Raw genomic sequence first — 26279 nt, forward strand, 5'->3', positions numbered from 1 at the left:
CTCCTTGCCCACTCTTAGGTCCAAAGGGGTCCTTGTCTGGTGACTCGTCCCATCTGTCTTGCCCACTCTGAGGTCCAAAGGGGTCCTTGTCTGGTGACTCGTCCCATCTGTATGCTTAGCTCTAGACATGTACTGAGTGGCAGGGTCCCTCCAGACGTTCATGGTCTTCTTGGGGGGACGTGACAGCCTGGGAAGCTGTACTGGTGACCAAGAGTATAGTGGCTCCTTCCTCTGCCTCTGTTGTGGTCCTTGTCAGAACTGTGGCATCTCTAGTCCCAGGGACGATGATGGCCTGCTGGTGTGACTGAGAGCACAACTGCCTCTGTACCTTGCAGGTCCCCTGTGGCCACATCTCTGCAAGGCTCATGTCCTGGGCTGGGACAGGGGCAGCTCCAGTACTTGTTCGCCCTGTGGCCCTGAAACCCCTGAACTTCTCTTCCCTTTCCAGGCCCAGGATGTCTGTAAGTTATTCCTGGAGCCACTTGGGACTTGTAGAATTTGTTGACTGGGCTCTTCTCCAGCAGCCTGTGAAGTGCCCCTTCCCAAGCCCAGCACAGGGTATCCAGACCTAGGGGCAGGTGGAATGGCGCTGTGCTGAGGGTGATCAAGGCGATGGCCGTTAGGGAGGAGTGGGTGAGGATCTGTCATCAGAAGACGTCTGGGCCTGCCTTTTCTTGGCAGTGACCTTCTGTGAGTTACCTAATCTCTCTCAGCCTTCATATTTGCCCGGGGGTGGTTGGGTAGGTAGATAGGTGGTGGATGGTGTGTGTCTATGCAGCCTCAGGAAACCAATTCAGTGCTTTTAACTGGCCCCTGGCACAACTCGGCACTACGCCACCAGGAGGAATAGGACACAGTCCTGGCCTTGGCGAGGGCACAGAGGTGCAGGCCAAGAGAGCTCTCCTGCAGCTCACCAGGGGCAGGGTTGGCCGGGCTGGGTGGCTTCAGTCCCACTGGAATAGGACGCTGAATCAGGCAGCTCTTCCGAGTGGAGTGGTTCTTGCCATGGCACCTGGGGCCCTGAACCTGAAAGGCAGTTTCCATTTGGCATTGGAGGTGGGGACTCTCCCCGGAACTGTGGCCAGTGTGGTGCAGAGAAGTATAGGAAAGTGCTCACGCCCTGTGCAAGGCCCTGGCTGCCCAAGGCCTGCTCTGGGCCAGGATCACTGCTGAGGCTCCACCTGCCCCGGTCCGGTGTGGCGCTGGTGTCATGGCTCCCTCCCTGTACACCTGAGGATGTGGGCTTGGGTGTCATCACGAGTTGCTGACTGAGAACCCAGGCATGCCCACGACTGCCTGCCCTCCTCCATCGTTCCTGGTTCCAAAACCAGAATCTTATGGCCACTACTTCCTGGGGCCCCTGGGCAGAGATGCCCTTCCCCGCAGTCCACTGTAGGTCCAGTGAAGTACCACATGTGGTGCGCTTGGAGCTGTGCCTGGTGTGCAGCAGGTGCCAGTGCACATTAGAACCCAGGTCCTCTTCCACATGCCGCTCACCTGCAAGGTGTAAGTTGTAAAGAAGCAAGACATTTCATGGGTGGCCCCTCTCCCTGCCCCTCAGGCTCCGCCTCCCCTCCCCAGGAAGGCTGCCACACAGGCCTTGGGAACACTTCGAATGCTCTGTGCAGGCCCAGGCAGGACAGAGACACCCTTGCACACTGCTCTGGGGCGGCTCCTTCTTACATATCACTTTCCAGGGTTTTCCACAAGTGATTCAATCAGTTCCTTCTTCATGGACTTGATTTATTAATTTTAGTGACTGTAAACAATGCCTTGTGTGTCAGCTACCAGCAGGATGGACTGACTCAGGTTCCAAACCCCGACATGCCCAGCTATCCTTCCCTGGGAGTTTTCAGAGATGGCCTCCCAGTTGAAAGCTTCTATCCCTCCCAACTGGGGCTCAGACCCTCCCTGTTTCTCCTTGAGCTGTGGGCAGGATTGATTGGGGACCCTGTGTCCAGGCAAACGTACCCCTGCCTCTGGCCCTGGCAGACCATGCCTTGGAACACACTGTAGCTGCCTGTCTCTATAGGAGGCATCTGGTCAGCTGTACTATCAACCCCTTCCCTTCCTGAAGAAAGCAGAGGGCTTAGGACCCCGTGTCCTGGAGCACAGGGACCCGGGGCGTGGAGGCACTTCCCTTGTGACTGGTCACCAGCCTTAGCTTGGTTGTTTCCCTCCTGAACCTTCCTTGCCTCGTCTATAGTAGACACAACACCCCCAGCCTCTCGAGGGTGTGAAGATGAGGTGAAATACGTGTTTAAGCTGCCCAGTTCAGTACCTGGTATATGCTAAGGTTATGGTCGCTCTGGTGGAGAGATTAATTAGGACCGTGCTGGCAGAGGGCCAAACAAGGCAAGACAGACAAATTGAAGCTGGAGAAAAATCCAGCCTCACATGATCACAGAAGAAATTCCTGTTTGCTGACCTGGGTTCAGTGGGCTCAGCTCTGTAGGACAGTGTTGGTTGACGCCCCACCCCTTGTCACATGCTGGTGGTGACTGTAGGAAGGATTTTTTTACCCTCACTTTGCAGGTGGGGAAACAGGCTTATTGGAGGTGAGGGATGCCTCCACAGCTGGACCCAGCCTCTGCCCTCTGATCCCTGGCACCCCTCTGCCCTGGGAGGAGGCCACGCCGTGCCTGGGGAAGCTCAGGAACAAGGAAGTTGGTGTTCCATGGAGATGGGAGCGTGGAGGGCAGGAGGACCCTGTGAACTTGCTCCTGGCTCACATCCATCGGTGGGATCCTGCTCCTTCCCCACGCCTGTGCACACACACAGGCACGCACACTCACAGTGCCTCAGATCTGGTGCCTTTGACTCGCTGCCATGCGGTCTGGACCTGCCAGTCCCCTTCCTGCTCCTTCCCTTTTTTCTTTGCCAGCCTGTGACTTGTGCTTTCCCCTCAGGACAGGAAGAGATGGGTCTGGCGACGGAGGGAGGGCTTGCTTCCTGTCCGTCTCGGGCCCAAGGGCACCACAGTGAACAGTAACAAAGATGAAGCAGCCCACTTGGCCGCGGCACTTGGGATCAAGGGACCCATTTTTGCTGGATGCTGGAGGACAGCCAGATCCATGGTGTGGCTGTGTTCAAGGTTTCTGCCTTCTGATCCTTGGGGATCAGACAAGTAATCTCCCCCTCACAGGGTAAATCCTTGTTCCTCTGTCTCATCCAGATACTATCATTAAAAAATAAAAGAAAAAAGGAAACAAAACCCAGCAGACCCGGCACCCAGCGGGGCCGTTTGCAGGCGTGTCCTTTTCTCCCTGTTTCCCATCCCTTCCCTACTTATATTTTCCCAAAAAATGAGAGGCCACCTTGGGGTTGAGAACTACCTGTCTGGGTAGGACAGACGAGGCAGCTGTGTCACCGGCGACCCCAAGGTTCTGGTCACTTAAGCCCTCGAGGCACTGCTCACTCAGTGCATAGGGCCACAGCGCACAGGGCCACTCTGCTGCTCCCAAGCAGCCTTCTCCAAGGTCACTGGGCCAGGATGGGGAAGGAGAGAGCCCCAGAGGCCCTCACACTTGCCATTAAGTGCTCTGCCCTGGAAGAGACAGGGTGCTGGCCAGAGCTAGTCATAGCCAGTTGCCTAGGCTCCAGTAGGGACAGTGCCCCATGTGCTCAGAGAAGGGCTCTGTCCCTGTTGCCCTTCTCTGACGTTTCGTGCTTCCGCTCTGGTGTTTCCCATGGCAAACGCTGTTTCACGTGGTTGTAATACAGGCACAAGCCCTCGTCCACCGAGACCCCTTCGCTGTCATTTAGGTGGCTCTCACATAGCCCCTTGTGGTGGGCAAGCCATCACTGCCCAGCTGTCCCGTCCTAGCACAGGTCTTTGTCTGTGTTCCCTCCTTATCATTGGCCTCTGAGGAGTTCCCTGGTGCAGAAGCTGGCTCAGCTGCACATCCTTTCCCTCGGCCAGCGTCCAGGAGCGGGCTTTTGGGCCAGAGGTTGTGGGGTGTTTATCTTTTAACTTGCTCTGCAACCCTAGCGCCGTGCGCAGTCCAGGGCTTTCTGAGCTCCCGAGAGTGCAGGGCCAGTGTTGTTCTTGTGGAGCGTGCTTGCTGGGTGGCTCTTTGAAATAAAGTTGCTTGCAGCTTCCCAGGACATTGGAACTACCAGGCATTGTCATCTGGCCATTTAGTTGCCTTGGCCTCGTCTTGCAGAGGGGAAATGTCCACTCCTGTGCCGTAAGCAGGTTGTCATTCTTCCCGTTACCTAGTAATTGGAAAACTGTTTCTGAGAGACTGGGAACTGGGTCAAGGAGCACATTCCACAGCTTCCTGCCCTGGTCCTAGGCTGAGGCTGCTGGGATGACCAGCTGCATCCTTGTCCAGCCTGCTGGCAGGTCTTGGTGGCCAGATGAGCTCCAGCTCCTGACCTTGCCGAGGGGCCCGGGAGCTCCCATAGAGAGAGTTGCCTGCCGAGGAAAACCTCCGTCCTTGCCTGGCCTTCCTTTGGAACCAGGCCCACGGAGAGACACATGCCAGCGCTGACCCCTCCGGGCCTGCTCCCTTTTGGAATCTGTGGGGAGCCCAGACCCAACCTTTCCGGCCCAAGGGACCTGCTTCGGCTTGTGACACCAACTTCGGTGGGCAAACCATTCCGATCCTCAGCTGCTCAGGAGGACGTGGAGGCACGGAGCAGACCGGTGTCCTCTCACCTCTCCGGGCCACTTGTCTCTTCCTTGGCTGGGGCAGCACTTTTGACCCAGGGCTTGCATTCGAGGTCAGAGTTGGAAATTCACTCCACAGAGGAGCTTGGGGGAAGGGGGCTGAAGGAAAGCCCAGGCACCTGGGGGCCTCTGGAGTGGAGGGTACTTGTCTGGCTTTGGCAGGAGAGATCTTGGTTTCCATGGCGCTGCGACCCCATGCCCTTGGGTGTGTCCCTAAACTCTTGTGGCTGGATAACCTTATCTGCACTCCATATTGTTGGCGCTTGTTGGCCAGCACGTAGCCCAGGATGACCTTCGTCAAGGTTAGTTGTCATCGTTGACCACCACAGAGAGGTCTGCTGTGGCAGCATTTTGGGGACTCTACTGTGAGGCAGTACCAGGACCAGCCGCTGCAGAATCCAGGTTTGGCCTGTGTTGAGCTTCCAGTGACGCGTCGCCAGGGAGGCTCCTGCTGGCCCACGAGAGGGCGAATACCAAGGAGAGGGAAGCATGGTGGCTGGCGTTTCCCGAGTGGGCGGCACTCCTGGGCGAGGTTCTGTCACCGTGAGCGTGAAGCTGAGAGCCCAGCAGAGCGTTCACCCACGCCCTGCCTCTCTCATGGCTCTGGCGCAGACCAGTGTGAGGATGGCAGGGTCCCTGGTGCGCAGGGACCAGCAAGGCTGGCTGCGTTCAAGATGGGCTGCTGGGGTTCCGTGCCCTCTGTCTTGCTCCCACTGTGGCTCTGTTGCAGCTCTGTGTGCCTCAGGGACCTTCAGGCCTCTACAGGAAGTGGCAGGTTCCGTGGTCCTGGGGTGCCAGGTGCTTCACAGTGAAGGACTCCGAAGCCAGAGGTGACGAGGAGCTTGCAGCGTGGGGCGGGGGACCATGGCCCGAGTCCGCGGCTGTGTGATTGGAAGTCACACTGCCATCCTCCAGGGATGGCCACAGGTCCTGGGGGCACAGTGGGGCAGGAGTCTTTCGATCTTCCTGTTGAGAGCGGGGTGAGTGGAGACGTGTAAAGGATTGAACCTCTGCTCTGGGACTCCCGCTTGCCCCATGAGGTGTAGGGAGGAGTTAGTGTTTTCCTCATTTTACGAGTGGGGAAACTGAGGCGGGAGACGTTAATCAGCCTTCCCCAGCTGAGAGGCAGCAGGCCCGGGTGGGTCTCCGGTCCTGGGGAGGCGAGCATGTCAGGGCGTCGCTGGCCTAATTACCAGAAGGAGGATGATTAGGTTAATCATTTTAAAAGTCAGAGGTGACTCTTGGGCCACTGGGCTTTGCAGGCCCTGCCCCCTCCAGTGAACCTCGCTGACCTTGTTGCTGAAGGAGACAGTGTCCCCTTGTTCTCCCCAGCACCACACTGACCGGTGTCCAGTGTGGGCCTCACACGATGGCGTGACTTGGAAGCGAAAGCCAGACTTCCTCTGGCCTCAGTGGGGCCCTGGTCATCCAGACACTCTCACTACACCGAGAGGGACAGACCCTTCTGCAGAGGAGAACAGGAAGTTCCTGGGAAGCTTGCTTCCCTGAGGGCAGGGTGTCGTCAGAAAAGCGGCGGAGCACCTGCCCTGTTCTCTTAGGCCTGGCCTCACCCCACCCATCTGGGAGACCGGCCTCTGTGTCCCTCTTCAGAGGCACCCTTTGAGTCCCCTCCTGACTGTGCCTCCTCTGTGGAGTCCCCTCTCCTCAGGGTCCCTCTGCTGCAGCGTCCTTGGCCTGCAGAGCTGCCCCCTCTCCTACCAGGCTGTTCTGGGGGTCTGGTTCCTCCTTTTCGGCCAATGGGGAGAGATTTAAGCTCTGGAGGCATTTTCAAGGGAACAGATTCCCGTGGGGTGATCGTAGCACGTCTGGTCACTTGAGGAACGCGGCATGGAAGTCTTTAGAGCCACCGGAGCCCCACTGTGCCCCTGCAGGAGGCTGACACGCTGGGGAGGGGCCAGGCCCCATGCGTGTCCTGAGCTGCTGTTCCCCTGAAAGGGCTGCGCTGGCATAAAAATGCTCGGAAAATACACAAAGGAAGGTGGCCGGCTTCCAGGACTCGACTGTTTACCTTCAGCCGAGCAGCCAGGAATGCCAAGAGCTTATTTTCCAAACAGCCTGTGGTCGTCAGGTCTACGGGCCTCAGGGTGATGCCAGGGTGTCCCCTCTGTCCACCTCCTTCCCCAGTCGTCAGGGCCCCCCGGTTCCTCATACGCGGACCTGTCTCCTTGCAGCGTGGGGACAGGCCCAGGGTGCGTGCCAGCATCACTTGAGTGACCCACTTCTCTGTCTGTGGCTTCCTGGGTCTGAGAGTACTGACCTCTTGTGGTGTCCGTCACAGTGGAGCGCGGCAGAGGTGGGTGGGCGTCTTGGTACCCTGCGCACCCCTCTCTCCTAGCTTGTCCCACTGGCTTCCCCACCTTCCTTCAAATCCAGGTGCTCTGTGGGGAGGGGTCAAGGGACGGTCCTGTGGATCTGTGCACAGAGCCAGGAAGGCCCTTGTAGTCCCCTTTTTCCCAAGGGGGAGACCGAGGCCTGGGGATGATCGCTGGTGGCCTGGCAGGGACTGGCACATGGCTTTGCTGCGCAGCATCTGTCTACTTCCAGCTGCCTGGCTGGGTTGGCCATTTTTCCTTCCTGTGCTTGTGTCCTGGCCTGGGAAGGTGGCCTTGCTGTGCTGACCAGTGTGTGCCCGAGTCTCAGAAGACATTCTGTCCAGCCCCTTCCCCTCCTGGTCCAGGAGCTCGAGGAGACAGCGACTGTCCAGTCCTGCCATGTTTGTGGGTACATGGGCTCCTCACCATGGGCGGGGAGGCGAGTTCTTATTGTGGTGTTTTGGGGTGTCCCTACGTCGGGGTGAGCCCTCAACATCCTTCCTGCCGAAGATTAAAAAGCGGAGTCGAGCACGTCAGGAAAGAGCTGCCCATTCTGCAGCTAACGGAGGGGTCACAGAGGGACTGTGTGTGACCAGGTGAAGCAGGGCTGAGGGGATGGCAAGGAGACCAAGTGTTCCCTGGCACCGTAGCGACGGCGACTGTCATGGGAGGGGAGCCGTGACTGCAGCCAGGAGCGCATCTGGAGGTGGCATGTGGGGACGGAGAGGTGGACTCCTGACCTCTTTCCTCTCCTGCATTCTCTGGTGTCCTCCTGACCTCTTTCCTCTCCTGCATTCTCTGGTGTCCTGGTGCCCTGACTCGGCCAGAGGACCAGGAGCCAGGTGGTGGCCTGAGGACAGGGCCAATGCATGGCTGGCACGGGGCACAGAGCAGATGGTGGGTGGGGAGGGGGCTGAACGTCAGGCACCCCTGTGGTTCCAGTTTGGCTGCCAGCAGCGCCACCCCTCCTTCCCTGATCTAGGCAGGTGTTTAGGCTGCCCCTCGCTCTCCTCACTTTGAAATCGTTTCTCGGAGTGGCTGGAAATAAACTGGAACAAACCCGTAAGCCGTGTGCGTGGTGCCTGCTTGGAATGACTGTCCTTGGCTGTCATTTGATTCAGCCTGCATCCTGGCGGGAGCTGCACTCGGGGGTGGGGACGAGGGCAGGGGCGGGGCTTGTGGCCTCCTCTGGCCTCTTCTGAGGCCATGCGGGGGGTCAGCCAGGTGCCGGGCTGGCGCCACTGCCTCCAAGGGACTGGCCTTGCAGGTGGTGGTGGCCGTGTGCCTGCAGCAGACATCTGGCATGTCAGGAAGCCTGATGGCAGGTGCTCCTGGCTGTTGGCAGGTGATGCTGGCTGTCTACCCCCAGCTCTGGCTCCCTTGGGGCCTGATCTTCCCAACCCCTAGAGCTCTTGGAAAAATAAACACATTCCCAGGGGAGCAGGGTGAGCGGCACCGGACTTCCAGGCAGCCCACACACCTCTGCGGGTCAGGCTGAGCCAGGTCAGTGTGTGGCGGGTAGCTGCTGTGTAGTCAAGACAGGGACTCTGAGATCTTCCGAGACCACCCAGCTCTGCTGAGAGTTTTTGTAGTTTTGTAGAAGGAATATCCACTTAGATCCAGGTTCAGATCTCTGCTGTCTGACTCATCATCATACTAAACCTCTCTGAGCCCTGGTGTCTCTAGGTCATTGGCAGAAGAGATGTGTTCAGTGTTTTCTCTGGACGGCCATTGCACAGCCTCTGTGTCTTTTCTGTCCCTGGGTGCTATGGGGCTTGGGGACCAGAAGAGCCACCTTGGAGGCTGCCCTCCGGAATTAGCGGGAGAGACGAGTTATGGGGCTGCAGGCGTCTCGTCCTGGCCGTGGGCCCTTAGGAGCTTCGTCCTCTCTGGCATGTGCCTGGGGTGGGCAGTAGGGTGCAGTGGCCTCCGGTGCTGAAGTTTCTGTCTGTGTCCCACCACAGCTGAACCTCAGCCGGCCGATCGAGGAGCAGGGTCCCCTGGACGTCATCATCCACAAGCTGACTGATGTCATCCTTGAAGCGGACCAGAACGACAGCCAGTCCCTGGAGCTGGTGCACAGGTTCCAGGTGAGTGAGCCGGTGCCCTGCAGCCGTGGGACCACAGGAGGCCGAGGGAGGCCCAGCAATGGCCTGGCAATCTGAGAGCTGAAGCAGCCGTGGGTGTGACATCCGCGGAAGTGACTGGCACTGGCCAGATGTGGTTTCATGGGCAGGTACTTCCCTGTGAGTGAGGCCTCGGTCTCCTTGGCCTGGTAGAATGTGGAGACTGACACCAGGCGTGGCTGGCACCCTGCCGCCCCCTGCCTGTGTAGACATGGCTGCTGCCAGAGTGTGCTTGAGTCCAGGCGTGGCCTGCACACCTCCCATGGGCACACTGCCCCCACTTGGCTGCGCTGGGAGCAAGGAGGCCTCCAGGGCCTTTGTGCCAAGTCCTGCCTTGGAGGAGAGCCCCTCTCTGCTCGTCACTGTCCCTGTGTCCTCCCAGAGGAGCACGGCTCGGGTGCCTCGCGAGGCCCCTCAGCGGTTCCCTGCTGCTCACCCATTTCCTTAGCAGCCTCCTTTTTTGTGGACAGATGTGATTCTTTCCTCTAGAAAGTGGCTCGGGGGTCACGAGAAACAAAGTCATGTTGTCCATAAACGTGTTGAAACAGTGGGCGTCCAGTCCTGGAGTGCGGGCGCCTGAGCTAGCACTTTTCCTATGCGATAATTGGAGAGGTGACATCGTTTCTTTCTCACGGGCCAAAGGGGCTCTTGTCACATAGTAGCCGCCTGCTGACAGTATTCTTCTCTCCCACGTGTTCAGGGTCAGTGGCCTCAGCGTCCCTCGCTTCCTGTGGCTCCCACCGCTACTGTGGCTGCTCCCTGCCGCAGAGTCTCCTTCCCACCTGGGAGTGATGGGCACATGGTGGCAGCTGCTCCCAGCCTCCCATGCCTGGGGGTGGCAGACAGGGGCAGGGTTTTTCTTGCCTCCAGGGCCTCTACTCGGCCAGCAGCCTGGCATCCTTGCTGTGTGCTGGACTCCTGTCCTCTCCTAGGGCTGAATCTGTGGCAAAGGTGTGGTCATGGTCCTGGGTGACCTGCGGAGCCTCAGGTGTCTTATGTGTGAGTTTCTTGCCTTTTCTTCTTTCTGCTCTTCCTGTTGGTCAGGTAAAGTCACGCTGGGCACAGCCTACCTCGGGCATAGCCCACCTTGTGCCCGAGAGTTCCTGCCGTGCTCCATGAGCTCTTCCACACACTGGGGTGAAGGCGCGAACAGGACAGCTTGCGTTTGCCAGCTGAGCCGCTGCTTGTCCAGCCCCAGTCCTCTGGCGGGGCTGGGCTGAGGCGATGCACTCTCCACAGCCCCTCAGGGCAGGAGCCCCCGGCGGCACGGCTGGAGGCTGGGGCTCGGAAGCATGTGTAGTGCACCCACAGGGACCGGGCAGAGCCAGGGTTCAGTCCTGACTTTTTCAGGGACTGGCTGTGCATTCCTGCAGGGATGGCTTTTCTGCCACCTCCTGAGTCCTAGTCCCTGTCAGCATCCTGGGTGTAGCCCCAGCTGGTGGCCAGTGAAGCAGGGTCTTCCTTGTCCCAGAGCTGTCTCCAGGAGGCCTCCAGGCCTCCTTTGGGCAGCACAGCTGAGCCTGGTAGCTGCACAGACCTTTGGGACAGGGATTTCTGCTGAATCCCTCTGAAGGATGCTCGTCATGCAGGGACCCTGCCGAGCAGCTCCATTTGGCAAGACTGGGCAGTGTGTCACCATAGCAATTATGATGGCAGGAAACATTTCAGAGCAGCCACGGTGCACCAGGCCCCGTTCTGAAGCAGTTGTACCTGTTAACAGATTTGCTCGTTGAGCAATAAGCTGCTGTCATGCCTGGTGTAAGTGTGGAACAGGTGCAGGAATGTTGGGTGGCTTCTCAAGTCTCCATAGTTAGAAAGTGGCAAGTGGCTGGACCCTGCTCTCCCCCACCTGCTAGACTCCATGCCAGACTCTGGACTCTCTGCCTGGGTGGCGCCCCCTACCTAGGTGTCCTCGTCATTATAATGAGGTACTGGTGGCTCCTCCTTCCTGGGTTGGGCAGTGAGTGGCCTGTGTGAAGGTGCCTGGTACTTGCCGAGAGCTTGTGGCCCTTCCTGCTGCTATAGCTCCCATGACGACACCACTGTTACTTTGGTTGGTACCACCCTTCTGTAAGGGCCAGGGCCAGGGCCCAGGGTCATGGAACAGCTGCTCTGTCCTTGCTGCCCTGGACGCTCTGGAACTTTCAGCCCAGTGCAGGTGACTGCCAACAGTGGTGAGAGCTGCCCTCCCGCATACCTGCTGTGGGCAGAGTGAGGACATGTACCAGGGTGACGTGGATGTGAGGCTTAAGGCTGCCAGCCACGTGCAGCCACGTGGTACAGTGGGGTTCGCTGGGTCTCCAAGTCTGTCCCTTCCAGGGCACACACCCCGCCGGCCCCACCCAGGGGTAGTGGCCTCATGCAAACCTTCCAGCCCTAGTATTTCTGGGGTAAATTTTCATTGCAGCGTGGGTTTCAGTGAAGCCAGATATCTGATAAGACCAGGAAGTTTCCTCCTTTGTGAGGAGAACAATCCTTTGAGGAAGAGAGTACACCCCGGGCTTTCCAGAGGGAACTGAGGAGAGGAGCCAGCAGCTGATGTGAGAGAGCCCAGGAGCTCCAGGGCCAGGGTACAGAGGAGGCTTCTTGCAGCCCCCAGGCACAGTGCTGTCACTGCTGACCCACTGTCCCCCGCCATCAACTGGAGAGGTGCAGGTTCAGAGCCAAGCCACATGAACTCTGTGGCTGACCCACGACCTTGACCGTGCCCTTTGTTTTCAGAGTCTGCTTGAATGTTCTTTCTGGAGACATGAATGAGGGGTGCTGGTGTGGTTTGTGGGATGCCACAGTCAGAGCATGTGGACTTCAGAGTGGAGATAGACCCGGGCGGGGGTCTGCAAAGCAGTCCTCTCTGCCTGTCCTGGATACTCTGCCTGAAGGGCCTTCTCCCCAGGCAGAGTCCAGGTCCCTGGGTAAGGGCTTAGGACCATGTGCCAAGGATGAAGTTTCTGAGACAGTCCTGACAACTGTGGAGCCTTCCGCTGTGGGATGCTTCCGTAAACCCCTGGTCTCTGAGCAGAAGGAGGTGTGAGCTGAGAGACTGTTCTTTCTGGTGCCCAGGTAGCCGGGTGGAGGGCCTGGTCCTGGTTATCAAATACAGGCTGGTGTGTTGCAGCAGGTCGTAAAGCTCGCTGTTACGGAAACATCCCAATCTGGGTTTTTTTCCCCTTTTTCTGATTAGTCTCACGATGGCTTGGCTTGGACAGTCACGGGGATGATTCAGTTGTTTTTCTGCTCCATGGTTCATGTGAAGCCACAGCCTGGTGCCTCCGTGACTGTGCCTGAGAGTTGGTTATCAGTGTGCAGAGCTGGGAAAAGGTCCCTCTGGGGTCCTGCCCATGTGGGTGAGTGGGGCTGGCCATATCCCAGGGGCCTCCTTGCCTCTCTAGCAGCTTTCTCAGGGGGGCAGCAGGAACCTTCTCCTCACTGTCCCTCCCAGCATCACTTGCTGGGGTGGCCACAGGCTCGGAGGCTGCCCCTCCTCTTCTGTGTCTTCCAGCCCCACAACTGCCCGAGAAGTGTCGTTATGGTGACTGTGATCCGTGGGGCCTGTGGATCTTCCTGGAGTTTTCCCTGAAAGAACCTGGGGAAGGAGGTTGAGTCCAGACAGAGACCTCTGGCCCTGTTGTGCTCAGCTGGAGAGTTTGTTGTCCCCAGTGTTCCTGGAGCCCCGACATAACGCATCCTCCAGGGTAGCCTGCTAACTACCATCCTCCTCTTGTCACAGTATGGACTGGCCTGTTGTGTCACCAAAGCCCAGGCTGGTTACCGTGGCCTGTGGGCCTGAATGGCCTGGCCACAAGCCTCCCTACATCCCTCCTCGCTCTGGCTTGCCGTGCTGGCCCTGCCACGGCAGCTGTGGAGCCTGTCCCACCCACCCAGTGTCTTTGCACAGTGGTTCCTTCACCCAGGTGCCCCTTCCCGAGGGGTATCTTCCCTTGTCATTGACATGGCTCCTGTCCTTGTCCCTCCTGACTTCACGAGCCTTTCCTTCATGCCATTTGCAAGTTCACATTCCTCCTCCTCTACTGTCATGGGTCCCTCACTGGGCAGGGGTTGCACCCGCTCGTAGCACTTGGCATGCCTGTTGCCGCCTCGGTACCTGGTACCTGGCGCATAAATGTGTCGGCTTCCCCTTGCTGCCAAAAAATCTGAGAAAAGTGACTTCGAGGAGGAAAGGTTTGTTTTGGCTCACAGGCTCAGAGGTGCCTGTCCATGGTCACTTTGCTCTTGATTCTGGTCCTGCCGGGAGGCAAGACATTGTGGCAGGGAGCATGCGGTGGAGCAGAGCTTCATGCCTTGTCAGAGCCTCTCCCAGGAGTCACCACACACTGGCCTGAACCCCCAGTGGAGAGGCTTGCCGAGGGCCACACCCTCCCAACCCAGCCACTCCCAAGGGATCCTCCTTGGAGCACTGCTGCACCAGGAACTGAGCCTTCAGCGCATGGGCTTCGGGGGACACAGAAGTGCAGCAGGGTGCTGGCCTTGGGCTGGTGAGCCTTGTGCAAGGCACCTGGTGGGCTGGGGTGGGGGTTGTGGCCCTGGTGGGTGGCTGGGAGCAGGCAGGGACATGGTGCTGCCCATCAGGTGTGCATGGGGACGTCGCAGCAGGGCCAGAACTGTGGAGCTTGGCCTCTGTCCTGCAGGAGAGTTGGGGCAGGATGGCTGTAATAAGAGCAGGTGTACCTGGTGGAGACAGGACCCACCTGGGAGGGGAGCTGCCATACAGGAGGAGCTCTGCAGGCAGGGACCCCACAGCCGGCCGTGCCTCGTGTTGAAGATGGAGCCGGAGCGCCTGCCTTGTGGCCCAGCAGCACCTGTGTTCCATGATCCTGAGTGTCCCCTTTCTCAACCACAGTGACAGGACAGAGTCCCACTCCCTCTCAGATCCCTGGCTGTGTTCACTTGTTTGTGAAATGGGCCTGGAAGGGGTCCCTCGCCTCCCAGGGGTGCAGGAATTGCTCATGCACCTGGCCACTTGGTTCTTACCAGTGTTTACCTGAAAGAAGCAGCCTCGGTATTGCCACCAGCCAGGGGACAGGAAGGGGTGGGGCAGGGCAAGGGCAGGAGCCTGCGGTGCCTCCCTGCAGGACGGGCTTCCTCGGGAGTGGTGGAGGGCACGGCCTTTGGGCACTTCCTGCCTGTGGGTCAGGTGAGACCCGGCTTTGCTGCAGGAGGAGGCAGCTCCTGACACCCAGTGCTGCCCCATCTCTAGCTTGAGACTCATGGCCATGGTGTCTGGGACTTGGGTCCGAGCAGCCCCTGGAAGGTCTCCGTGGCAGGTCAGGAAGGAGGTGAAGCTCTAAGTTTCTGACCGGTGGGGTCGGGGACTCCTACCCCACCTGGCCACCCCTCCCTCCTGGCCAAGAGCACCTACAGCCTCTGTGGAGCAGGACCTCCCCGCTGCAAGGGACTGAGGACCTCGCTGAGCCCGCGGGGTGCTGTTTGCTGGGGAAGGGGACAGGGAGGGGAGACAGTCTGTTGTTCTGGTTAGAAAGGTGACATCTGAGCCTCCAGATGTTATAGAACACCCAGGTCTAGGTAGGTTTCTGTCGGTTTGCCTGTGGGATGGTGGCATCGTAGCTGTGGGTCTCAGTGGAGGGTGTGGGTTGTCACTACAGAGCAGTGGGAAACCTTGATGGAGTGTCTACCACGTGGCCCACTCCGCCTTGGGCCAGCAGCTGAGGGACCACTCCACCCAGCTGGCGTGCAGGTCAGTGATTCTCCTGAGGAAGAGATTGTCATCTGGAATCACCTCTGACCTGGCTGGTGTTATGCAGTGATGAAATGTTGGCTGTTAGGTGTCATGGGAGGCAGAACTGGGCACATCCCAGTTCCAGAGAAAGATCCCTGTCCTGGGGTGACTGCAAGGTCAGCCTTGAGAAGCCTGCCGCCCTGGGTCACAAGGCCATTCCTTGGATGGTGGAGAGGGCCACACAATCTGCCCATTGTGTGCTGAGGCCCAGCCAGGCGGGTAGAGCCTGGGAATGGCTCTTTCTGCTGCAGAAGGTGGGACCATTTAGTGCCCCCAACTGGCTGCAGGTATTTTCCCATGTGGACCCCAGGCAGACCTGCCACTGCATTACTTCCCAGGGAGGGGCTGATTTTGGTACAGCCCAGGTGGTGGATGGCTGGAGAGGGCGCCCTGAAGTCTCAGCCCTGACCCAGCATGCTGACCAGGGCCCTTCTGTGTGTGGACAGTGTTTTACAGCTCAGGGCATGTTGAATTTAGAAATACAAATGTTTATTAACAGTACATTTCCCGAAGTTGTAGAAAGAACTTTTATGCACGTTATCTTCAGGTTTCTCAGTCTTGCACTGTTGACATCTTCAGCTGGGTAATTCTGTGCTGTTAGGGCCTGCCCTGTGCAATCCAGGATGTTTGGTGACCTGCTGGCTTCTATGGCTTCTCCCTACTGGAGGCTAGTGGTACCCTTGCCCTATGCCTCTGTTGTGATGACCAAAAATGGCTCCAGCTGCTGCGGATGTTGGCCGGCACCCCTGGTTGAGCACCTCTGTGCTTCTTGAGGGAGGACTCCAGCAGCCCTGAGAGCTCAGGTGGGCCAGGGACTAGCTCCAGTCACAAGGATGCACACCATGGCCCTGCGGGTCTGGTGTCCAGACTTCAGCCGTGGGATCTTAGCCCAAGAGAACTACAGGCTCCTGGGCTTCTTTTCATCCTTAACACTGGCAGCAGAAAGAGCACCCTGTTTTCCATTTTCCTCCTGGGTTGTGTCGGGGACGTGACTTCCTGGCTTGTTTCTATGCTGCCTGTGTGAGCTGTGTGCTACAATGGAGCCCAGTGTGGTTTCCTTGAACTTCATGTAATGAGGCACATTGCCACCTCAAGCCAAGAGTACAGCTGGCCGGGTAAACTACATTCTGGTGCTCTGCTAACCTCGGTCCTCTGAGGACTGACAGGTGAGGCATGAGGACGTCCTCTGAGCCTCCCACTGCACATCTGTGCAAGTGGGTCTCTGCTCCCTGCTTCAGGCCTCCATACCCGCTGCTGCCAGTCTCCCCATAGGTTGGCGAGATCATTCATCAAGTGACTGTTAGGTCCATCCAGTTGTCATTCCGCAGATCTTAACTGAGGCTCTGTGTGCCAGGAGTCACAAGGCATTGCAGATGCAGCAGTAGACAGATCAGGTGAACGTAGCCCCTGACTTCATGGAGTTGTATTCACGTGTGAGCACATGTGTGTTGGTGTGTGTGTGCATGTTTGTTGGGGACAGGAACGATGTCGACCAAACACAAGTGTACCGAAGAGAAATGACACAGCCTCAGTTATGTTAAGAATTTGGAGGAAACAAGTCAAGGGTTGTGGCAGTGGGAGGTTCTCACCACTGATTCTCCCCGAGGAGCCGACACTTGAGCTGAGGCCTGAAAAGACAGGACAGAGCTTGGCCTGTAAGGGGAGACCAGGAGCATGCATAGTAGGCAGCATATGGGGGACAAGGCACAGAGACCCAGGGTCTGGAAGGCCTGGTGTGGCTGAGTATAGAGGCTAAGGGAGGGTGTCCACAGTGGGTTGGAGGGCAGGCAGGGACCAGACTGACCCGGTACTGTGGTGTCTGGGGAGCTGTGGGCTGCTCTTTGAGGACAAGTGACATCATGGCATGTCCTCTCTCCGATGACCCTGATTGAGCCACAAAGTGCCATTTTCTAGCTTCTAGAAACCTGAGGAGGAAGAAATCTTGGGCCCTGGTGGGAATCGGTGGCAGGATGCCTCCTTCCTCGGAGCTTGCCACTGCTGGCTAGAGGAGGTCTGGGGAGGGCAGCAGACGCTCCTGTCTGCAGCTCCAGCCACTGCTGGCCGCAGTAGATCTCTGTCTCATCAGCCAGAGTCTTCTGGGAACTGGAGGTCTGGGTGGCTGTGTGCAGAGGTGCTGAGCCTGGCCCTTGAGCCTGAGTGACCCCTGGCTGTCCCAGAGCTCAGCAGCACCACTGCAGACTGGACATGATTCCAGGGACTCTTCTACTGCAGACTCCAGTGGGGAAACCCTGAGGTCTGGCTGTGTGTTCTGCTTGTGAACTGGTCCAAGCCCTGTGGCCACCAGGAGGCATCTGTGGGGAACTGGCAGATGTGAGCTGTGGACCACGGCGGGCAGGCAGGAGCTTCTGCCTCTGCTGAGGGTCTGGGGGGTGGGTGGGGCTGTCCAGGCTTCCCTGAGCATGGGAATATGTAGAAAAGGAAGTTCTGCTGCTGTGGGGCCTGCTCAGTGTGACCCTGGACTAGGCTGCCTGTTCCTGTCTTCTTCACCTGGCACAGCTGTTTGTTGGGACAGTGGCTGGGTAACCACCAAGACCCTTGCAGCCCTGACAGCCTGTGGTCCATGAGTGAGCAACCAGCCTGGCCCTCCATTCTGCAAGGCCACACCACCCCTAGGCCCACACCAGCCCTGCACCAGGGCCCTTGCAGGCTCTGCAGGCTGCGTGTGGCCTCTGTCTCCTAACCCTCTGGAGGACCTGATCAGTGCTGTGCTCAGTACTGGGACAGGGCACTCAACATTGGTCAGGGGAACAGCCCAGGCCTGCGCCTTGCTCACCTCCCGCTGGAGAGGGTGGGAGCAGCTTATAAGTTCAGGGCTGGGGTTGGGGGCAGAAGGGAGGTATTGTTTTCACTGGAGGCCTAGGAGCCGGGGAGGGATCTGCTGACCAAAATAATAGCCTTCACTTCCCGCCCAGCACCCCCTGGTGCTCACAGGGCTGGTTTTCAGCGGGAGCAACGTTTTTCCTGGACTTTTCTCCAGCTCTTGAATAGCAGCCTCTCGCTGAACAGCCCCTGTTTCTCCCAGTCCAAGCCCACTCAGCTCGCAGGTGACTGAGGGGTGTGTGACATGGCGATGCCTCAAGCCATTTGGGTGGTGACCTTGGTGGCAATTTAGGCTGGCCTTTTCCTTTGGACTGGTGGTGCCTGTGCCCGGGAGGCCCTGTGGTCTTCCTGGGTGTTCAGACCCCAGCCCGCCTTGCCTGCTCTCTGCACCTTTCCCCTCTGGAGTAGGGTCCCTCTCCGCCTGCTGGTGGCATTCATTCTGGAGGCAGGGCCTGCTGTTCCAACCCCCCCAGAGCCTTTTTGAGTCCTTTACTCTAATGCAGTTCTCCCTGCCACCTGGACGGTGACCGCTGCTGCGGGCTTCCACGGAGATGGCCCGTGCCCTTCCTAGGCGCCCCAGCATCCCTCTCACCTGTTTCCAGCTGAGTCTGCACAGGCCCCGATTCTCACGGGCTCCTTAGGGGTGATTTCCCTGTTTCTTCTTTGTGGTCTCGGCAGCCCTGTGTTGGGTGCCTTGTGGATGTGGAACGCTTTTCTGATTGGGGTCCCCCTCCTGTCCTGCTGCCCAGCCAACCTGTTCCCCTCTGGGCACCTGTTGGCTCCAGGGGCCATGAGCCTTCTCAAGGCTTCTGGGGACCGAACACAGTCTCCCTTTGCCATGCAGACCCCCTGTGACCGAGTTTTGGCCCTGGCAGCTGCCTCTTCGTTTCAACCAGGCCTCTGCCAATAAGCACTTAGCATGACTCTGGTCACATTTTAGAAGCACGCCATGGTGACCACCCGGCAACACGTGAGTCGTTCACAGGGTGAACCCCCAGGGATGGAAGTGCCGAGTGTGTGCGTTCAGTTTTGGCTGAGGCCAGATTTCCCTGCACAGAACCTGTGCGGGCCCTGTGCCTGCCTCCGCGTGCCGCTTACTCTGTCTGCTTGCTGAACAGCTTATTTTGGCCAGGAGTTGCCACGTGTTGGGGTGTCGGGGAGGGCCAGGACCCTACAGTCTCTCCTCTTGCCTGTTGGTTGTACCTCTGGACACTGAAGGCCCAGAAAGGGCGGTGCTGGCCTCATCAGCTTGTCTGGGCCACCTTGCTCCTGACCGGTGCTCCCGCATCCAGGCTGGCCTTTCTGTTCTGCACCCCATGCCATGGGGGTCTGACCGCTGCAGCCTGAGCTCATAGGGTTCACGAGGGGGCTGAGAAGCAAATCGGCCTGGGAGAGACTGCAGTGTTCTTTTCGCCGGCTCTACCAAATCAGAGGCGGTATCGTGCGTGAGGTCAAGGCAGCCTGTCAGTCTTCCCTGAGCAGCGAAGCCCAGCACACGTGCTGGTGAGGCCGCCCTGGCCTGACACGCTGCCAAGACCTCGTCTGTTCCAAGTTCCACCCATGGCCTTGCGGACTGTTGGACTGGTCACTTTGTAATTCAGAGCTGTCCCTGGCGTCCTGTAGCCCAAGACCCTATTGCTTTAGGACCAAGTCCAGGCTCCCGGGTAGGTCTGTCTCCACCTGTTTCTCTTGCCCTTGGCCTTAACTTAACCTTCCCTTAGACCCGTGTCCACCCCAGCTGTGCGGTCCCTGCAGGTCTCTGGGTGTGCTGCGTTCCTCTCCCCAGGCCTCTGCTTTAGCTGTCTGTTCCTTCTGCTTGGAATGCTCTTTCTCCTCCAGGCTCATGACGATAACCCTCTGTGGTTCAGAAACAGTGGCCTCAGGAAACTTCCTCCCCCTCCAATGCTAATGACCAGATTAGTTCCTTCCACCCTGTGTCAACTCTCCTGACCCTGTCACCCCACCCCCCGCACCCCAGTACAGCTGCCACTCAGCAGCCTCCCCCGTCACACCGTCGCATGTTCACAGGCACACTCACCCTCTGCACACCATGCACACTCACACGCTCACATTTACATGTGCTCACACACACAGGCTGGTCTGTGTGCTCTGGAGACCTCAGGCAGAGGGAAAGAGAGATCTCTCCAGAATACAGTTGAGGTTGGCTGAGGCTGAGCATGCGATGGGGAAGCTCAGCTCTGCCCAGGAACCATCATGGGAAAGTTAGGAAGTAGGGTGTGAGGAAGGGCCCCAGCCTGCCAGGAGCCAAGCCAGGGAACAGCCCAGGGATGGTCATGCTGGGGCTAGTGGCTGGGCTGCCATCCCTGGCAGAGCTCTGTCCTGTCCTCGGGGTGTGTTGGTCTGCTTGCTGCCGCCCTCCCTGTGGGGCATATGCCTGGCCTGGTCTGAAGACCATGGCCCTGTCTCCCGCAGGGCTCCAGACTGACCCAACTCAGGGGCCCAAGAGCTTTTTGTTATTTGTTCATCACATTGCAGAATCACAGCACCTGGAACATAAGAGGCAGAAAGGATGTTGTGAGTATTCTCACCTCGTAGAGATGGGAAACCGAGGGAAGCGCTAAGTGGCTTTTGGAAGCACAGTAGCTGCTCCAGGACTTCAGCTCGTGTCTGGCCTCAGCTTGCGCTGAGATCTGGGGATCTGGTGGGGCTGGGTGTGGGCCACACTGCAGAGCAGGCCTGGCACACAGACTGTGCCGTTTAGGTCAGGGCTTCCTTAGAAAAGTTTTTACTGAAGTATAATATACACATGAAAAGTGTGTAGATCTCTAAATGAGCATGGTGGGTTTCACCAGCCAGACCCGCTGTGTACAGCCCCAGGTTGGGTAGTGCTGAGCAGGGGCCCCAGAGCCATTCAAGGCTCCCTGCTCTGCTCCGCTCGCTTCTTTCTTCCCTTTTTTTTTAAACTGTCAGGACTTGGCAGTACCTTAGTTTGAGAAGCCTGTCAGAACCACTACGTTTTCTGCCTTGTGCATGGCCCTGCATGGCACAGAATCAGTTGCCAGGCTCTGTGTTGGTCTCCTTTGCTGGGAAACAAGTGACCTCAAATGTGGCAGCTGAAAGGGCACATGTGTATCGTCTTATGGTCTCTGCAGGCCAGACACGCTGGCATAGTCCAGCTGCTGCTTTCTGCTCCAAGGTCACTCCGGGTGCTGGCCAGGGTTGCATCTCATCCGAGGCTTGACTGGGAGGAAATCTGCTTCCATTTGGAATGCAAACGGTTGGCTGCAGAATCTGTTTCCAAGAGGATGGGGTCTTGTCTGCTGCAGTGTGAGCATCTGTAGTTTAGAGGCATGTCACAGCCTCAACTTTGCTCTGGAACCAGGTGATCATGGAGCTAGCTGGACAGATTGGTGGGAGGGAAACCCTTCCTTGGCCCCCGGCTACCAGTTCCCTCCCCACTGCCTGTGTGGAGCGTCTGCCCTCCCTCAGGACATCCTCCTACACAGGGTGGGGCCAGGGACCTTGGTTTCTGGGCGGAAGGAAGGAAGCTGGTCACCATACAGGCTCCCTCCAACATACTCGAAGCTCTCAAATCCTCGATCTTCAGTGGCTTCCAACCTGGTTCCCCCGCATCACTGCTGGCTGGCAGGATCCTCCTGAGACTTGCCTCCAATCCTGTACTTCTCCTGCAGTTTCCCTGTGACCTGCTGCAGCCTTCAGATCCCTAAGCAGCGTGCCTGCAGAGGGCCAGCAGTCTGACACCAAGCTCATGGCCCTGTGCGGGACACCTTTGCTGCCGCTGGAGAGAGGGAGCTCCCTCTATGCAGTAGGGCAGGCTCGCTTGTGTGAGCTTGTGCCAGTTGCCGCATGGGTGCCCCAGAGATGTGACCTCTTCCAGGGCAGCCACCTGGAGACCTCTGCAGAGGAGACGTCTGGGCAGCTCTGTCTTCCTCTTTCTCCCCCTCCCACCGCTGGCCCCTGCTTCAGTCCTGCGTCTGCTGGTGCAGACCTGCCTGACCTAGTTGTGGACAGAGTTCTTCAGCACTTAGGTTTCAAACAGCCCTTGGTCTTCCTGGGGTTTAAAAGCACCTCAGCCACATTACCTGTTTCCGTGGGTGATGAGATGCACCGCAGAGGCCTCAGCTTGATGTCTCATGGTTGATTTTGAATCCTGGCAAAACCCCAGCTGTCTGTGTTTGACCTTGAACCAGTCACTTCGCCTTCCAGGGACTTGGTTTCTTAATTTGTAAAATGGGAATAAGTGAGACCACAGGGTTGCTCTGAGGGTCAGATGCAGCATTTTGGGTGCCTGCCCCTCGGAAACCAGGAGTGGTGCTGTATTTGTCCCCACGGTGGATTATCAAGATCACACGAGACGTCCACGCCTGAGGGGCTGTTCTGTGGTCCTCTGGATCCTCACAGGAAGTGAGCAGCAGTACGCACACGCCCTTACGGATGCTGCTTACAGCAGAGTTATTCCATATAACCAAAAAATGGAAATCAGCCACATTTCTTTCAAGTGATGAATGGATAAACAAAATGTGGTGCGTTCATGGCGTAAAATGTGTGGTCGTAAGAAGGAATGAGATGTTGATCTTTTTTGTATGCAGCATGAATGAATTGTGAAAGCATCTGAAAGCAAAAGAAGCCAGTCACAAAAGACCATGGATTTTGATTCCATTTATAGGAATTGTCCAGAATAGGCCAACCTATAGAGACAGAAAGTAGATCCATGGTTTCCAGGGCTGGGAGGAATGCAGACGTTGAAACTGATAGCAAGAGGGTGTGGGGTTTCTTTTTGAGATAATAAAAATGTTCTAAATTGTGCTGATTATTGCACAACTCTGTTAAAATGCCAAAAGCCCTGGAATTGTAAACTTTAAGTGGGTAAATTGCATGGCATGTGAATTACATCTCATTAAATTTCTGGAAGGTATGAACTATTGCAGTCTCCATTTCACAGATGAGGCCCAAGCTTAGGGAGCCCCAGAATGACTGGTGGGGAGGGTGGTGGCCCCAGTTCCTTTGCATGTCTGCTCCTGGCAGTACTGCCCTGCACTCAGCCGAGAAGGGCATCCTTCTTTCCTGCATCCCAGCTTCCCCTTCCACCAGAGGAGAGCTTCCCAGCTCTGATGGAGGTTGCTTGAGCCTGCCAGGCCCTCAGAGCAAAGCCCCAGGGGCAGGCTTTCTGCTCCAGGATCCTGAATGTAAGATGGAACTCGCCACTGGCGAGAGGGAGTGGGCAGTAGGGCCAAGCAGAATCACAGCTGGGGATCTTGTCTCCCACCAAAACCTGTCAGCATCTCAGGGTCCTGAGAGAAGCAGGGAGACATGCTGCCCCTCTCACAGTGCTGTTGAGGGACCCACAGGTGTATGAGGAGCTTCAAGACCTGCAGAGATTTCAAGTTGTGCCCCGCTGCAGGCCAGGTCAGTGGGTTGATGGCCATCTGTGCCAGGCAAGGCCACATACAAGTCCTGCTGGTCAATGTCAGACCTTTGACTCACAAAAGCTTCTGTTCTGGTGATGTCTGGTTGTCCAGTTGTTCCTTCTCTGGCTTGTGCTTTTAGAATAGTATCTCAGAAAATATTGATTAATTCAAGGTCACGAAGAACGTTGCCATTGTTTTTTTTCCAAGAGTTTTATAGTTTTAGCTCTTAATCATAGGATTTTTATATTAAAAGAAATGGTGCTCAAAAACCATTTTGTCCAGCATGGTGCATATACCAAATCCCGCATAAGTTCCAGCTGCTTTTGTTTTTAAGTTGTTATTGATGATTATCATCATGATTATTTTTACCATAATTATTGTCCTTTTGTGCTTCCCATCTGGGTAGCTGCCTCCTGTTCCTTCTAGAAAGATAATGTTGGTGCTCGAATCCACTTTGGCACAACCAGGGGTGTGGGGTAGAAGAAGGGAGGACCTCATTGACCTTTGCCCAGCTTTTGCAGACTTCATATTATAAAAGGGGCGGAAGTGGTTGAGGAGAGAGTGTGCTGTGAGGCACCAGTGACCACTCAGCCTGGCAGCTTGGGTTCAGGCCCCTTCCCTCTGCACTTGCCTGCTTCTCCCTCCATGCCCTGCGCCCAAGAATCTGGAGGGCAAACACCCACAGCAAGTACCTTTCCTGTCCGTGTGGTAGACTTGGGGGGTTGGGGGACTCTTCTGCCTGGCCAGATTGTCCCTGGAGGGCACAGTCTGGGCTGCTTGGGGCTGGGATTGTGTGTGCTCCAGGCATCAGCAGGAGGTTGGCACAGGCCAGGACAGCCAGGTTTCCCGTCCCCAGGGCAGAGCTGGCCTGCCCTTCTGTTTGCTGCTTAGGTGTGGCTCTAAGAATTCATGTGTTGCAGAACCACGAGAATCCTTCTGTGTCCACCCACTCCTTCCACGTTCGTGAGTCCTCAGCACCCACAATGCTGCGTGCGGTGGCTTTATCCGGATTCATGCTTACCTAAGGTGTCTCAGAGTTCCCAGACAGAGAGAAAGTGGCAGAGGCAGGATTTGAACTCCGGACTTTGACAGCATCTTCTGTTAGATGAGAACAAAGCCTGCATCCCATGCCCTCCTCACTTCCTGCCCACAAGGACCACAGAGGAGGGCTTTTCTGATGTTCCTCTCGGCCCTCACTTGGCTCCGATTCTCAGCAGGGAAGCCTGACCCTCCAGCCCCACGGACACCCTGTGCCCGTGTTGGCATCGCCCCTCAGGCCCCAGGACCTTGCAGTCTGGGGGCACCTGGCTGGTCTCTGCCCACTTGTCCCCTCCAACAGTCGTCCTCCACCGCCCCTCCTGGTCCTGCTGGGCCAGGCCGCGTATGCCTGTGAAGGGCCGCGCTTCCGCTTCCAGGAGCCTCTCCGGGATTCCTTGGCAGGCTGGTGCTGGAGGAGCTTGTTTACCATTTGCCATGGAAACGGTTTGGGCCTTTTCTTCCAGCAATTTGTTTGGTAATTCTAAGAGGCTTGTGAAAAATGCATGGGGCCTTCAGTACAATGGACAAACCGAAGAGCCTGGGAGAAAGTCCACCGAGGCCAGGCAGGCCATCGAGAAGCCTCTTGCCTTCTGGGCCTCGGGCGGGGTGGCAGGGAGGGTTGCTGAGCCTGATGCTTTCATGCGAGGTCCAGAGCTACGGGCACTTGCTTGGCAGATGTTTTCCCTCTGGTTTCATGCGACCCTTTTCCCCACTCAGTCCAGCTTAAATCCTGTGCTGGGTTCTCTCTTGAATCTCGAAAGATCACCACCCTGTGCATGACGCGGGGCCAGCGGCAGCGCTGTTTCTCAGCAGCTGGCGGACGCTCCTCTGGGGCTCTTTGTGGGGGAGGGAGTTCGCCTGCCTGTTCACAGCGGCCTGGATTGCTGGGGGAGGACCAAGCTGTCCCAGCACGGTGAGCTTCTGATACTGCCCCACGGGTGGAGCAGAGTGGCAAGTACGTGTGTGACGCTACTGTCACCCGCGATACCTCCAGCAGGTGACTATCCCTCCCGCTCCAGAGTAGCCTGAAGCCTTGAGCTCACTCAAGACCCTGTTCCTGGGGTTCCTCCAGTGAGGGGCTCTCCCACTCCAGTCATCGTTAAAGGACCTCCCAGGTCATCTGCAGTAGCTTCTCATGTCACTGTGAGGAATAGAGGCACGAGGAGCCCAGCAGCCTGCCCAGAGTCGCTCCCAGAGGGGCCAGCACTGGGAACCTGCGTCTCTGGCTCCTGGCAATGTGCTCCTGGGGGATGCTTCCAGGTCCTGGCCAGAACATGACCTTGTTGGCCAGGATCACAGAGCCAGTGGGTGCCGAGCGTGGAAGACTTTCACCAAGCTGTGTGTCCGCGGTAGCCCGCACGATGCCCGGCACTGCGGGCATTGCCAGGCTGGCTGAGGGGACAGCCTTTTCATATTCGGGTGTTATCATGGTTACTAAGGTGTGTCTTGTGAGTGACAGGCTTCTTGTGGAAGCTGAGACCTGGTTTAAAGAGCTTACTGAGGAAGGATGGTGCTCAGAGCGATAGGTGCCCTGAGAAGCCAGAGGCGAGGCGGGGGCTCCTTTGCAGGCCCTTGGGCAAGGACGAGGCTGTCAGGAGGGAGGCCTGAGGGCAGCTCTGGGTAAATCCCTCCCTAGGACGCCGCACAGCTTGTCCCCGTACCCCATGTTGGTGGGACGTGGACATCCCACGTCAGCTGCCTGGCCTGCCTTGTCCGAGCAGCTGTCCGGTGGCCCAGTTGACCTGCTGAGGGTGTCTCTGGGGAGGAGGAAGCAGTGGAAGCAGCTCATGTTCTGCACGTGGGTCTGCTGCATGGGTTTGCTGAGGAACCCAAAAGCAAGGGGAAACGAACGCCAGGCCTCCCAGGCAGAACCCTGGCCACCACCGAGGCCCAAGGGAGTTGTATCATCCTGAGAAGAGGACAGAAGAGAGCCCGTGAACCCCTCCTCTGGGAGCTGTCTTTTGAGTCAGGTGCTCTCACAGTGATTACTGGGAACCAAAAGGGTTCACGGGGAAAAAATTCCAAGTGGATCTTGCTGTTTGTTGGTAAGATTTACCAGTAAAGAGGGACCTGACCTTTCCCATCTGATCTTTGCTGACCCTTCAGGCTGGTGTGTGGGCT

The 26279-nt window shown here is 57.5% G+C and overlaps 1 protein-coding gene across 5 annotated transcripts in view; it reads left to right on the forward strand.

Moving 5' to 3' along the window:
* Nucleotides 1–26279, forward strand: part of ITPK1 (inositol-tetrakisphosphate 1-kinase) — a 138330-nt gene that overhangs the window by 66304 nt on the left and 45747 nt on the right. For 4 of the 5 annotated variants that reach the window (XM_079127630.1, XM_079127631.1, XM_079127632.1 and 1 more), the window contains exon 3: nucleotides 8973–9098. In XM_079127630.1, coding sequence (XP_078983756.1) covers nucleotides 8973–9098 — 126 coding nt within the window. Of the gene's footprint in view, nucleotides 1–4304; nucleotides 4978–8972; nucleotides 9099–26279 lie in introns of those variants that run through there. The other variant, XM_079127634.1, reaches the window with a different exon arrangement.

The sequence above is a fragment of the Sciurus vulgaris genome, assembly GCF_902686455.1.
Source record: "Sciurus vulgaris genome assembly, chromosome: 2".
Classification (NCBI taxonomy): domain Eukaryota; kingdom Metazoa; phylum Chordata; class Mammalia; order Rodentia; family Sciuridae; genus Sciurus; species Sciurus vulgaris.